The 13,499-nt window shown below is 54.6% G+C and overlaps 1 protein-coding gene across 1 annotated transcript in view; it reads right to left on the bottom strand.

Moving 5' to 3' along the window:
* Positions 1–13,499, bottom strand: part of CACNA1A (calcium voltage-gated channel subunit alpha1 A) — a 291,124-nt gene that overhangs the window by 39,094 nt on the left and 238,531 nt on the right. The window contains 6 exon segments of the mRNA XM_070416203.1: positions 786–896; positions 3,514–3,678; positions 4,766–4,967; positions 6,496–6,633; positions 8,432–8,592; positions 10,439–10,538. Of these exon segments, the coding sequence (XP_070272304.1) occupies positions 786–896; positions 3,514–3,678; positions 4,766–4,967; positions 6,496–6,633; positions 8,432–8,592; positions 10,439–10,538 (877 nt within the window).

The raw sequence follows: 13,499 nt of genomic DNA, 5'->3' as shown, positions 1-13,499 counted from the left end.
ATACTGAAATATGGTGATCAAAATATTTTTAAAATGGTGATCTAATGATGAATGAATGCACTTCTTCATTAACATATTAAACACGGTTTAGTTGAAGGTTTAATAACCATCGAGATTTTGAAGCAACGATGAGTGCAAACTGAACTGTGAGGTCCCTGCCACCTCTACCACGCACGAGGCGAGTATTTGATTTGTGTTGCTAATGCTGCCGGGGTTTGCTGTCTGCTTGCCAGATGGAAGGAAATGCTCAAGTCCACTCAGTAGCTGGCAAAGGTAAAGAGGCAATCACTTGCATTACTGGGAGATGAAGTCCAGTGAGTGGGTTCTAAACTGCATTTGGGGGGAAAAAAAAGGAAATGGGAGTGCAGTAGAATGACAGGGCATGTGATACGGGCCGACACTCATTTCGTTTCGGTGGCCATAGGCACGTCTGAGTGCTGGGCTCCACTGCCAAATGCATTTCTCACTGTGGGTCGCAGCTTCGACGGTTTGAACGCCATGGACCTGGCCCGCCTGGAGATCAGGTTCCTTACTTCTAAAATGGGTCATTTCCAGGAATGACTGAGTAAGTGCACGCCTTGCACATAGTAAGTCAACATGTGCCGGGCGTCACAGGTGTCACTTGGCAAGCACAAGAATGTCTAAGTAGAGTCTGTGGGCGTTGGAAGGATGCTCAAGCCACCACTGGGGTGGGGGTCTTGGTGTGGGTGTGCCACCACCCAGCACCCAGTGCCCCTCGGGGCTGCCCCCCAACACACAACTCTAGCCCTAAAAGCTGTACTTACCAGAATCCCAAAAGCCATGACTTTGAGCAGACACTCCAGAGAAAAGAGGGAGGTGAAGACGATGTTGAATACCCTCAGAGCATTTTCATAAGCAGTCGAGGCCCCGTAGAACTAGAGTAGGAAGAGGGAAGGGTGTCGGGGTCAGTGGGCGGCAGGGTCTGGGGAGGCGGCTCTGTGGCTGTCCGAACCCGGGCCAGACAGGACTCACACTTGGGGTCCCTGTTGACCCCTGTGGAGCCAACTCCAGGCAAGCTCTTCACATCAAAACAAAGACTCCTGTCGTAGATCCTGGGACCGCCTGGCGGGCGGGGCTAGAGGATGTCTAACGCAGGCTTCTGCAGGAATCTCTGTTTCCCCAGATCTCCTTTTAATTCCCACCTGCCTGCTCCCATGAGACACTCCTCCACCAAGTTTTACAACATTTCCAGCCCCAAAGAGTTTCTTTGCATCCCTTAGCCCCAGAGGTAACCGCTCTTCTGACTCCTTGGGGAATATTCTTGACCAACTATTTAATCAGACTTGAATCTATCACCTTTAGACCTAACTACCAGGTTACAGGACACACAGCAGATGGAGGGAGAAGTTACAGCGTGGACCCCTCCCCGCACCCCCCTCCCCCCCCCGAGGAAACCAATGTATCCAGAGCTGGAACTCTTTTCATTTGGCTCATCTGTTTCTCCAAAAAGTCAGGAGTGTGGGGGAGAAAAGGGTATGCATGGGGAGCACAGAAGTTTAAAAGACAAAAACTGGAGGACATGTGTGGTCATTTAGATCTTGGTTCAAAAAACAACTCACCGTAGAAGACATTGTGGGGACAATTTAATGTGGCTCTTAGAGAATTATCACTCATCTTCTCAAGCAAAAGAACATGTTGGAAAATCTTCTTTTTAAGAAATGCATATTGAAGAACTTAAGGGTGAAACAGTGTGGTGTTTATAATTAATTTTTTTTTATTATTGATTTCAGAGAGGAAGGGAGAAAAAGCGAGAAACAGAATCATTGATTGGTAGTCCGCAACTCAAGCATGTGCCCTGACTGGGAATTGAACTGTGACCTCCTGGTTCATAGGTGGCTGCTCAACCACTGAGCAATGCCAGCTGGTGTGGTGTTTATAATGTAAATTACTTAAAAAACATAGATGATGCCGAAACCAGTTTGGCTCAGTGGGTAGAGCGTCGGCCTTCGGACTGAAAGATCCCAGGTTCGATTCCGGTCAAGGGCATTTACCTTGGTTGCGGGCACATCCCCAGTAGATGTGCAGGAGGCAGCTGATCGATGTTTCTCTCTCATCGATGTTTCTAACTCTCTATCTCTCTCCCTTCCTCTCTGTAAAAAATCAATTAAAAAAAAAAAAAAAAAAAACATAGATGAATTGTCCAGAACAGGCAAATCCATAGAGATAGAAAGCAGATTGGTGGTTGCCAGGCGCTGGGGGAGGGGCCTGGGGAGTCACTACCAGTGGGGATGGGTTTTCTTTAGGGGGATGGAAATGTTTTGGGAGGTGATGGAGGTAGCGGCCGAACAACATGGTGCATATACTAAATGTCACTGGATTGTACACTTCGAAATGGTGAATATTATGTTATGTGTATATCACCTCAATCAAAAAAATTGCAAAAAAATAGATGAAGGTGACATAGTAAAGTGTTTCAGGTGGGGAACTATGGGTGATGGAGACGGGGTGTCCCTGAGGCCTGGACACTCAGGGCGTGGCCCAGGGGTGCGGGTGGAAATGCAGAGCCCAGGCCCACCACAGACCTGCCCAACCAGCATCTGCCGTTAACAAGGTCCCCAGTGATCCGTGAGCACATTGCAATCTGAGGAACGCTGTGCTCTACTACCCACCCCTCTTCTGTTTGTTTAAAACTGTTCATCGTCATAACAATGAAAAAATAAAAGAAGCTGCTTATTGAGAGGGTTTTTGAGTGAAAACAGGCACAGATTTTTCACCAGTTCAATAATTTGCAGCTCAATTTATTGAGTGTTTTTGAAGTGTCGAGAAATGTGCTAATGTCTTTGCCTGAACTTTCTCATTCATTCCTCCTCTGGGGGGGGCGGGGAGGGAGGGAAGGGAGGGAGGAAGGCGCTAGTATTAACACCCCATTGTATTGACAGGGAAACTGAGGCCCTGAGGTGTCATGGGTCACTGTGCAAGGTTAAACAATGAGTTAAATGGCAGCACTGGACTCAAATCCAGGCCTTTGGTCTCCAAAGCACAGATAGATTCTGACTTTTCACCCCAAAGAGGCTCCATGGCCCTGAGAGTGGCAAGGTCCTTACCTGTCCCTCCTTCCTCATGCCACTCATCAAACATTTAGCAAGGGCCTTTTGTTCCCTCTGAGCCAGACCTCACTGAACCCTAGGAATTCAGGGGTGACCAGGACTTGTCTGGCCTCTCGGAGCTGGGGAGGGAGATTGTCGGGCAACCCACACTGATGTTAGGGCCTGGGAGGTAACTGTAGGATGCTGGCAAAGATGGGCACCTGGTGCAGCCTTGGGAGATCAGGGCGGGCTTCCTGGAGGAAGGGCTATGCAGGTGCCCCCGGAAGGAGCTGACCAGATGGATGGTGGGAATTGTGCGTTAGGTGGAGGGAACAGCTGGGGCACAGGCTGGGTGGTAACAGTGTGGCCTGCCTGGGGGGCTCACAGCAGAGGGTTCCATTTTGCAGGAGGAGGGCAGGCCTGAGGGGCAGGGATGCCGCGGGTTGAACCGCGCCAGGGGGCTCACCTTCATCATGAGCACAATGGTGTTGAGGGCGATCATGGCCATGATGGTGTACTCGAAAGGCGGCGACACCACGAACTGCCACATGCGGTACTGGAAGCTCTGCTTGTTCTGGGGCATGTGCCGGGTGAGCGGCTTGGCGCTGATGGCGAAGTCAATGCAGGCCCTCTGCGGGGAGAGGCCGGAGGCGTGAGAGCAGGCGGAGCACAGCGCCAGACACTGAACACCCTCCCCGTAACTTGGCACGGCTCTCGGGTACACCTGCCCCCAGCCAGCACCCCTTGACTCCCGTCAGCTCCCACCATGGCTCTCCTCTCCCACCAGCCATGGCTCCCTGAGAAGCTGCCGTCTGCCGGAACTGGCACGGACACATTCCCTGTTATCTCATGGACTCTGCTTAGCAGGCATGGGAAGCGGGTACTATTAATCGCTCCACTTTGCAGACGAGGAAAATAGAGGCTCAGAGAGGTTAAGCCACTTGCCTGAGGTGGCACAGTTGTAAACTGAACCAAACCCAAATTTAAGCTAAAGTTTCAGTTTGAAGTGAAACGGTTCTTTCCTACTGAACACGCTGCTTCTCCTCCTCTCGCAGGCAGGTGCAGAGAGAGGAGTTATGGTCATGACATCTTAGGTGTCAACAGAGTAGAGGAAGGACACATTCTAAATCCTCCACCTCGCCTGGATGATGGGAGGAGAACAAAGGACCATGTCTATCCACTCTGGTGTGCTGGACCTTCATTCATAAATATTCACCACCTCTCCCTGGGGGACATTATACTTCCCGCCCCTCTCACACCACACATGGATGTGTGACTCACTCGGGCTAATGAACCGTGAGCAGAGGTGACTTGTGCCACTTTTGGGCCCAAGCCTCAAGAGCTGGACGATGGTTTGCTATACATACTCTCTTTTTTATCAGAAGCATCTTGGAGGGAACATGGATAATGGTGACATGGAGCAGAGCCATTTGGACATGCAAAGTAAGCAAGAAATCACCCCCGTTACGGCTCTCTGGCACTGAGATCTCAGGGATGCTTGTTACTGAACTGACTGATACATATACTGTCTGTCTGATGTATTTTCCTCTGAAAACCCCAGGAAGGGCTGCCCTGCAGGCGGGGTTCTGCTGGAAGAATGCTGCGGTTCCCTCCCCACATGCCCCCAGAAGCTGGTTTCTGTGTCTATGTATGTATGTGGGGAGGTGCGGGTGGGGAGTGTCCATTTTTAAACGGGGCATGCAACTGGAAAGTGGCACCTCATTTTTCTCCAGGCTGTACTCCTCCATCATCTTGTCTCCCTGCTCCTGAAAGGTGATGATGATCAAGGCCACAAAGATATTGACGAAGAAGAAGGGGAACACGACAAAGTAGACGACGTAGAAGATGGACATCTCCATGCGGTACCCGGGGCTGGGACCCTGGTTCTCGAAGGTGGCATCCACGGAGTGCTTGAGAACCCTTGCGGGGGGAGGGGAGGCGGGGGCGAGTGGGACAAGGGAACAGGAATGGAGAGAAATATTAAGAGAAAGTGGACAAGAAAGAAAAACAATCACTGTTTTCTGACTCCAGTTACCATGGTTACTTTATGAAGCCACAGGCCTCCCACCTCCTTCGTCTGTGGGGAGTGTTAACAGCCATGCCGGTTACTTTTGCCACCATGCATGTCGAGCCTGTGATGTGCCAGAAGAGATGTTCAACGGCTTATTTATTTTCCCAGCAACCCTCTCAGGGAGGTTCTTACTGGCTCCATTTTGCACAAAAGGAAACGAAGGGCCGGCAATTTAAAGTGACCTGCCGAAGATCACCCGCTCAGAGGTGGCCGAGTTGGGATTTGAAACCAGGAGTGAGTAGGGGGCATGGAGGCAGGTGAGTGTGTGTGTGAGTGTGAGCACAGGAGGCGAGGAGCTGTGGAGGTGCAATGGGGATGCACGGGCGAGGGTGCGCACAGCTGCTCTGCATGGTGCAGAGGCTGCGCACAGCTCGGGGCTCTGTATCGAGGGGTGCCGTTCGCACTGCAGACGTGACAGATCTGTGCGTTCGCGATGACAGCTCTTGGGCAGGTAGCCATGAAGGGCCTTCTTGGAGCAAAGTCACTAAATACATAGCAAACAGTTTTCTGACAGATGGGAGTGCAGTCTGTGGAGGAAGGGGCATCTTTAAATATTTCGCCCAAAGGTGCCTCCTGGGCCAGCACTGGCCCACGTGTGTGGGTGCCGAGTGTGTGCGTGGGGGAGCAGAGACGTGCGGGTTGGCATGACTGCTGAGAGGAGGTAGGTGAGGGTTCGGAGGGCACACGCTGGCATCTCCGGCCTCCACCTGGTGCTTCCGAGATCTGGGGGGTGGCGGGGGGAGAGAAGCCGGACGAGGGCGAAGACAGCGAGGCGCTTGCCGTGGGCACAAATAAGGGAGCACAACATCCTCTATAACCAAGATAAGTGGTATTTTACTCCGATATTTTAATACGTCCGAACGAACGCTCCAGAGCCCACGATGAACAACACCCAGACTGTACATGAAGACAGGCTCTGGCCCGCACGCGCGGTTCGGCCTCGCCGTCTCACCAGGACCGGCCCCTCGGAGGGAAGGGCCCCACGGTCAGGCCTGGACTGTGTCCGGTCCACAGCCCGTCTCGGAGCTTTGTGTTCACCAGCACAGAGAGGGTGGCGAGGGCGTGACTGCCTGCGTACAGGAGCCTTTGCCCGTCTGGGAGGTTTTGGGGATGCAGCCCCTACGCTCAGGGCTGGCGCGCTAAGTGAGGGCTGGACTTCTGCCCCTAGAAGCCCAACCACACGTGGAGGACAATGTGCTGGTGACAGCCCCCCCACCCCCCGCCCCGGGCATCTAGCAGGCTCCCCATCTCGGGGAGTCAGGAGCAAACCGCCCCTCCCAGATCTTTCTCAGCCCTGGGCTCTCAGACCCTCTCCTCTCCTGCCCCCCCGCCCGCCCGCCCGAGCTCCGCCTGCGGGCTCTCGGGCCAGGCGCTTACTGTGGCCAGCCTTCTCCCGTGGACACGGTGAAGAGGGTCAGCAGAGCCCACAGCACGTTGTCGTAGTGGAACTCGTACTTCTTCCACTCTCGGTCCCGGGCCTTCACCTCGTTCTTCTCATACAGCAGGTACTTGCCACTGACGCAGAAAACGGGCCATTAGCGAGAGGAAGGGTAAGAGGGGCCCCTGCCCACGCTGCCTCTCCCTCAGCCCGGAGGCAGCGACACCCTCTCTGGCTCCCTGGGGGGTGTGTGCCCTTGGAGACCAGCCTGCGATGATGCCAATGCCGTGACCCTGCGACCTGCGGGAGAGCCGACGGAGTCTAGCGCTCTCTTCCAGCTCGGAAACTCTCGTCTCAGATTTGGGGGGTTCAGAGCAGGGAGAGAGACAGGCACAGTTCTGGGCCCATCACGCCGGCGGGGGTGGTGGCTGCTCCTTTTCGGGGCAGGAGTCAGGGCTGAGCTCCAGAGTCCTAGCCAAATGCTGGGATCCTTCCAGCTCCGGGAAACAGCCACCAAAACAACAGCATCTGCCGGGCCAGCAGCAGCGGCAGCACTCAGGGTGCTTGTTAATGAGGCACCGCTTTCCTGAGCTCCCTTCCCACCGTGAGGCCCACAGTCCCTCACCCACAGTCCCCACAGCCAGGAAGTTCTGGAAACCAAAGCCCTGCTCCTAACTCAGGGATGGACGCGTTACGGCCCCGGGACCAAATCTGGACCAGTTTCTGTACGGCCCACAAGCTAAGAAGAGCACTTTTTTGTTTTTTACCTTTTTAAATGGTTGAAAACAAAACATTCCTGACACGTAAAAATTATACAAAATTCAAATTTTAGTGCCCTAGCTAGTTTGGCTCAGTGGATAGAGTGCTGGCCTGCAAACTGAAGGGTCCTGGGTTCAATCCGGACAAGGGCACATGCCCAGATAGTCGGCTTGATCCCCAGTGGGGGTCACGCAGGAGGCAGCTGATCCATGATTCTCTCTCATCATTGGTGTTTCTAGCTCTCTCTCCCTTTCTCTCTGAAATCAATACAAATAAATAAATAAATAAGAAATAACCGGTTTGGCTCAGTGGATAGAGCGTCGGCCTGCAGACTCAAGGGTCCCAGGTTTGATTCCGGTCAAGGGCGTGTACCTTGGTTGCGGGCACATCCCCAGTGGGGAGTGTGCAGGAGGCAGCTGATCGATGTTTCTCTCTCATCGATGTTTCTAACTCTCTATCCCTCTCCCTTCCTCTCTGTAAAAAAAATCAATAAAATATATTTTTTAAAAAAGAGAAAATTATTTTTAAAAAATTCGAATGTTAGTTTCCAGAGATAAAGTTTTACCAGAACACAGCCACGCCCATTTGTTTCCCTGCTGTCGCTGCTTCTGGCTGCACCGAGCCCTCGAGACGGAGACGGGACCCCAACCGCCTCTCCTGCCCGGCCCTTGACAAGGGTGCCCCACCCCGATCTCACTCTCTGACCCAACCGGATGCGAGGCTCTGGATACTTGTTATTTATCCCAATTGGTGCAAATAGGTACACGTTTCTGGACAGAAACACTGTTTGAGAACAGGGCTGCTCTGGCCCAGCGGAGGGTGCTATGCCTGTGCGGACATGCTCTAGGCAACCTTTCTGAAACCTCCAATCAAAACATTCTGATCTGAAGCGCATCTGCCTGTCAACGCTTCAAATAAGGGAACGTGGACGTGCATCACTATCCCCACGTGACAAAGCCGGTGGCTAGAAAGTTAAGCAGCTGGTTTATGGTGCATCCCAGAGGGACAGACGGAGACTTAAATTCCAGAACCGTTTTTCTCTACCCAGACCCCGGCGGCTTCAATCAGGTCCCTCCCCACGGCAGCTTCCAGGCCCCAGACTGAGAGCGCTGCCTCTGCTGCACCCCCCTGCCCCCCGCCAGCCCCCAAGGGGACGCCTTGGAGAGCGAGACCCACCGACAGTCTTTCTCGAACTCCTTGGACTCATCGGTGCAGTGGAAGAACTTGCCCTTGAACAGCTGCACGGCCACCACGGCAAAGATGAACATGAACAGCATGTAGACGATGAGGATGTTGAAAACGTTCTTGAGAGAATTCACCACGCAGTCAAACACGGCCTGAGGGGCGGGGTGGAGAGAGGGTGTGAGGGGCTGGGGCCTGCCTCGCCTCCGCCTCCGCCTCCGCCCCACGACCCCAGAGTATTGCCATTATTCCCATTAGGACGCGAGCCAGTTCTGAGAAGTACGTGCCGGGGCTGGACCCAATCCCGTTTCTATGTACCTACAAGGCCCCACCTCAACTCCTGGAACCGCTCCCCTGAGCCCCTCCGAGTTACGTGCTCGGCCTTCAGGGCGAGGGGCAAGGGCCCCAATGGAGAGATAATTTCCTGTCACTTTTGTGTCCCTGCCTCAGGCCGCTCCCTGTCCTCATCAGCTGCAGTTCTGGATTGGAGAGAGGACTTGCTGTGCCCAGAGACTCTGCCCTGAGCACGATGGAACCCTCCATCAACCCCCGGAGAAGGTGGGGGTCCTGGTCTGGGGTGCCCCCCACCCGCTCTGCTTCCTATCACATTGGGTCCTAACGGTGAGTGGGCACCACGGATGGCCGGACAGGCTGGAATGACAGGCTGGTGCGGCCAGCTCTCCCCCGGGGGAGACGGGGCATGGCTTTCACGGGGCTTTCACAGGGGCCGTGACTCAGAAAATGGCAGAGAACCGGTGAACCGAATGCTGCTGGGATTCCCCGCATCTGTGCAAGCGCACGTTCACATTCCAAGGGCAGCCATGTGGCATCCCTGGTAACATTCCTCAACACAGTGGCATGCGTATCAGAATCGAGGAGGGGCACCCCCCGGAGATGTCAGACACCCCCGAGGAGCCCAGCACTAAGGACCACTGAACTGCGTGGTCACACAGTTACTCCCGCTCCAATTCTCCTCCAGTCCTTGCGGGGGAAGGAGAGAGTCTTCCTTAGTTGCTGCTATGTTAGCTCCTAACGTTGCTACTTTTCCTTTTAACCAAGAAAGAGCAGCATCCGCGTGCAAAGCCTTTGTCAGACAACAGTGTTCGGCTGGATTTTCACAGCAGCGTCTGAAGTTGGTTGAACAGATACTCCGCGTTACCTTCGGTTAACAGTGGGTTCTGGCTTTCCACTGTGAGAAACTGGACATAGCACGTCCTCGTAAAATAAATCCACGTGAGTAAAAGACAAAGCGACTGGACTCACACATGAAGAGACAGTGCCCTCCCTCAGGTGGAGCCTGCACTGCGAAGATGTGCTCAAGTGACGAGGTTTCGTGTCTTTCCTTCGTTTTGGACGAAAAGCTTTTGGGGAAAGCTGGGTCACGAGATTATGGAACAGGATATACTGGAGCCCGGGACAGGTCGGAGATAAGTCAAAGGTTATGAGGGACCAGACACCCAGTGTCTGGGTCACACCCCGTTTTATCCACAGGACGCCTTCACGTGAATTAGAAAAAGGAAGCCCCGGCCGGTTTGGCTCAGTGGGTAGAGCGTCGGCCTTTGTACTGAAGGGTCCCTGGTTCGATTCCTGCCAAGGGCACATGCCCGGGTTGCGGGCTCAATCCCCAGTAGGGGGCGTGCAGGAGGCAGCCGATCAATGATTTCTCTCATCATTGATGTTTCTATCTCTCTTTCCCTCTCCCTTCCTCTCTGAAATCAATAAAAAATATATTAAAAAAAAGAAAAAAAAAAGAAAATAAGAAAAAGGATTCCGACCCTCCCACAGGGAGATGTTTCATCTAATGGAAAATTATGATACTGTTCATGGATTGTGTTAGATCAACCACTTTACTGCCACCTGCTGGAAAGTGGTGGTAGTACAAATATCCGTATATAATGGCCCTGTTATCAGCAGCCCCTTCAATGTCGCATCCTTGGGCAGTGTGCACCCCGCCCACCTGCACAGGCAGCCCTGCCAGGCCTCCCGCACGCCCAGTCTCACCTTGAGCTTTGGCAACCGCTTGATGGTTTTAAGAGGTCGTAGCACCCGGAGGACGCGGAGGGATTTGATTGTGTTGATGTCCTTTCCTTTGCTGTTGCCACTGTGGAGGGATGTGAGGGTGGGGAGAAGGGAACAGAGGGGGCAGAGGTCAGGCTGGGTGGTGGGTGGCCCACAGCTCCACACGAGCCCACCCTGGAGCCCGGGCTGAGCCTGGCACAGCCCTGCCCCTGCTGGGGAGGAGTGGCCCAGCTCCCTGCTGGGCGGGGCTGGAGAGCCCGTGAGCAGATGGCCTTCTGTGGTTCAGGGTCAGGCTTGTTGAAGTCCCCTCACCATCTGCCCGGGCCTGAGCAGCTGCCTGCAGTGGCCTCAGACCCCGCACAGGGGAGCCGGCTGCCCCGGGTTCTCTTTGGAGGTGGCCTTGGCAAGCTCTCAGAAAATAAGATTTTTTTCACCCTTCCAACAGGATTTAGGAAATGCTTAAGGCGGCCCTCAAACCAACACCCCTACCCCCAATATTCCCTGAGTCCGGGGTTTGGTCCACTGGGTGTGAGCCTTAGCAGCGTAGACTCTGGGGACGCCATGACACCCTTAGCCAACCAGGACTCGGGCCCCCAAGGAGGACACTGGGTGCGGCCACCAGAGGCTTGTGAATGGTACACACCACCCACCCAGTCGCCCAAGCCAGAAACCTGCGAGTCACGTCCAACTTCCTGTCCTCCATCCCCACCCCCCAGTGGGCCGCCCTCCTACACATCTCCACCATCTGTCCCTGGCCACCGGCTTAGGTTGGACCCCCATTACCCATCTCCCAACTCCCCCCAACTCCCTGTCTCTCTCTTCTGCCATCCTTTCTGCACTCAGTGGTCAAAGCCTATGACCACCTCCCTCTCCTGCTCAGAATCCCCCAGGAGCATCTGAATTCCGAGAAGTGTGGCGTTCAAGGCTCTTTGAAATCTCGTCCAACTTACCTTAACCTTTGCATCCCCAATGCTGCACTTCCCACCCCCTGCCACACGCTGGCCTCTGTCAGCTTTTGCACATGCTGTTCCCACTGCTGGGAATGCCCGCCCTGAAGGTCAGGGTCACCCCCCCCCCCCCCCCGCACCTCCCCATCTCCTGGCTGCCTCTGGGCTCTGCCAGACCCCAGTGCTGTTTCAGAACCATCTTTCTGTCTTTGCTTTTGGCTTTAGACGAACATTTCTCAAAGGCTTAAGCTGCGATTTATTCTTCTCTGCGTTCATTTCCCCTGTAGTCTTGTTTTTTTGTCTCAGCGCCCAGCATACATCTGGCCTGTGGTTTCGGGACACATGTGGATTCAGATCAGAGTTCTTTGGGATGGGGTGTCAGTCTCCTAGCAACCATCTTCCTATCACAGAGCTTTCCCACAGACCCCACCACGGTGTGTCTGAGTATCCAGGTGCAACAGCGTCATTCTTCACACCATTTGCGTTTTTAGAGCTCCCTCTCTCCTTTTTCAGGGAATAAAGAGAACTGGACATCTCTTATGCCCCAGGATTCAGCAGCCTGAACATGTGTTTCTCTCTCTCTCTCTTTTTAAAATGTTTTTTTTTATTTTATTGATTTTACAGAGAAGAAGCGAGAGGGAGAGAGAGACAGAAACATCAATGAGGAGAGAGAATCACTGATTGGCTGCCTCCTGCACGCCCCCTACTGGGGATTGTGCCCACCACCTGGGCATGTGTCCTTGACGGAATCAAACCAGTGACCTCCTGGTTCATGGGTCCACACTCAACCACCGAGCCACATCGGCCGGACCATGTGCTTTCTCTCTTAAACCACAGTCACCATTATTGCCTCAAGGCTGTGCCCCATAGTATGTGAATGGTTGACATGGGGGACACGCTTCCTGGGGTGCATCTGCTCATCTGAAAGCAACTCCATGCCCCTTGTGGGGGCCCCTCTTCCAGGAGACACACCGCCCCCGGGTGAGGCTGAGAAACCATCCTGTGACTCAGGCGCTGAGCGTCATGTCCCTGGCAGCTGGGCTCTGGGGCAGGCTGATCCAGGTGTTCTTACAGAGAACGACCCGGTTTTGGAACCACTTTGCTGGACGTGTAGACACACCTGGGGGGAGGGGCTTTCTCCCCTCAGAGCCCAAGTCCAGCTGTTTGGCCTGCTCCCCCTTCTCACCGGGGAGGTGGACACGCTCAGTCCTCGGGTAACTACCAACCAGGCCAAAGGCCGTACCGCAACCAGACCCTGGGAGGTCCCGCCCCCTCCTGTTCTTCACCCAGAACTGAGCCAACGGTGGTCATGGTGGGAGGCAGCGGCCAAGACCCCTCTGGGCTCCTCCTCTCCGGGGAGCAGGCTGAGGGGGTCTCTGGTCACTGCAAGCGACAGGACAGCAGCACGGACACAGGCCGTGGGAACAGGCCCAGAACCAACACGGTTGCACCAGAGCATGGAGAACGAGAGGCAGACGAGAGAGAGAGAGAGAGAGAGAGAGAGAGAGAGAGAGAGAGAGAGACTTTACCGTGTACTGCTCCTGGTGAGGTGGCGTCGGAGGGAGAGACAGATCGTAAGCGGCCTCAGAAGAGAGAACACAGAACACGCACATACACGCACACACACCTGAGAACCCCCTGCCCCGCCCGAGCACCGGAGGGCAGCCTCAGGCCCGCGGCTCCGGCCGATGTCCATCCTTCCATCAGGGAGCCCCCCGCGCGGCCCCCTGCGCTCGGCAGGCCCCTGGCACCGCCCAAGGACACCAAGAAGCCAAATTTCCAAGTAGCAGGGCAGCCAGGCGGTCATCGATGACCAAAGGCGAGTCTGCCACCAAAGGTCACTGCCAAGAGCTGGAGAAACAGCCTTTCTCCAGAGGTGCTGGCGCCGGGAGGCCTCGGAATGCCGTCGAGGTCCCGCGCTTTGGAGCTGGGGGTCCTGGGTTTAGATCCCAGCTCTGCTCTCATTAGCATCCTCGTCTGTAAAACAGGCGTCGGGGACCCTGGTGCTCAGCGGGCAGGAGCTACGCTCGTGGCTTTATCCGCTACGTCACGGGGTGACAGGAAAGGCAACTCCGAGTCCTCTGAGAAAACGCGGG

The sequence above is a fragment of the Myotis yumanensis genome, unplaced genomic scaffold, assembly GCF_028538775.1.
Source record: "Myotis yumanensis isolate MYYU_CA2020_CCGP unplaced genomic scaffold, mMyoYum1.0.hap1 SCAF_5, whole genome shotgun sequence".
Taxonomy (NCBI): Eukaryota; Metazoa; Chordata; class Mammalia; order Chiroptera; family Vespertilionidae; genus Myotis; species Myotis yumanensis.
This window is presented reverse-complemented; position numbering and strand designations above follow the sequence as displayed.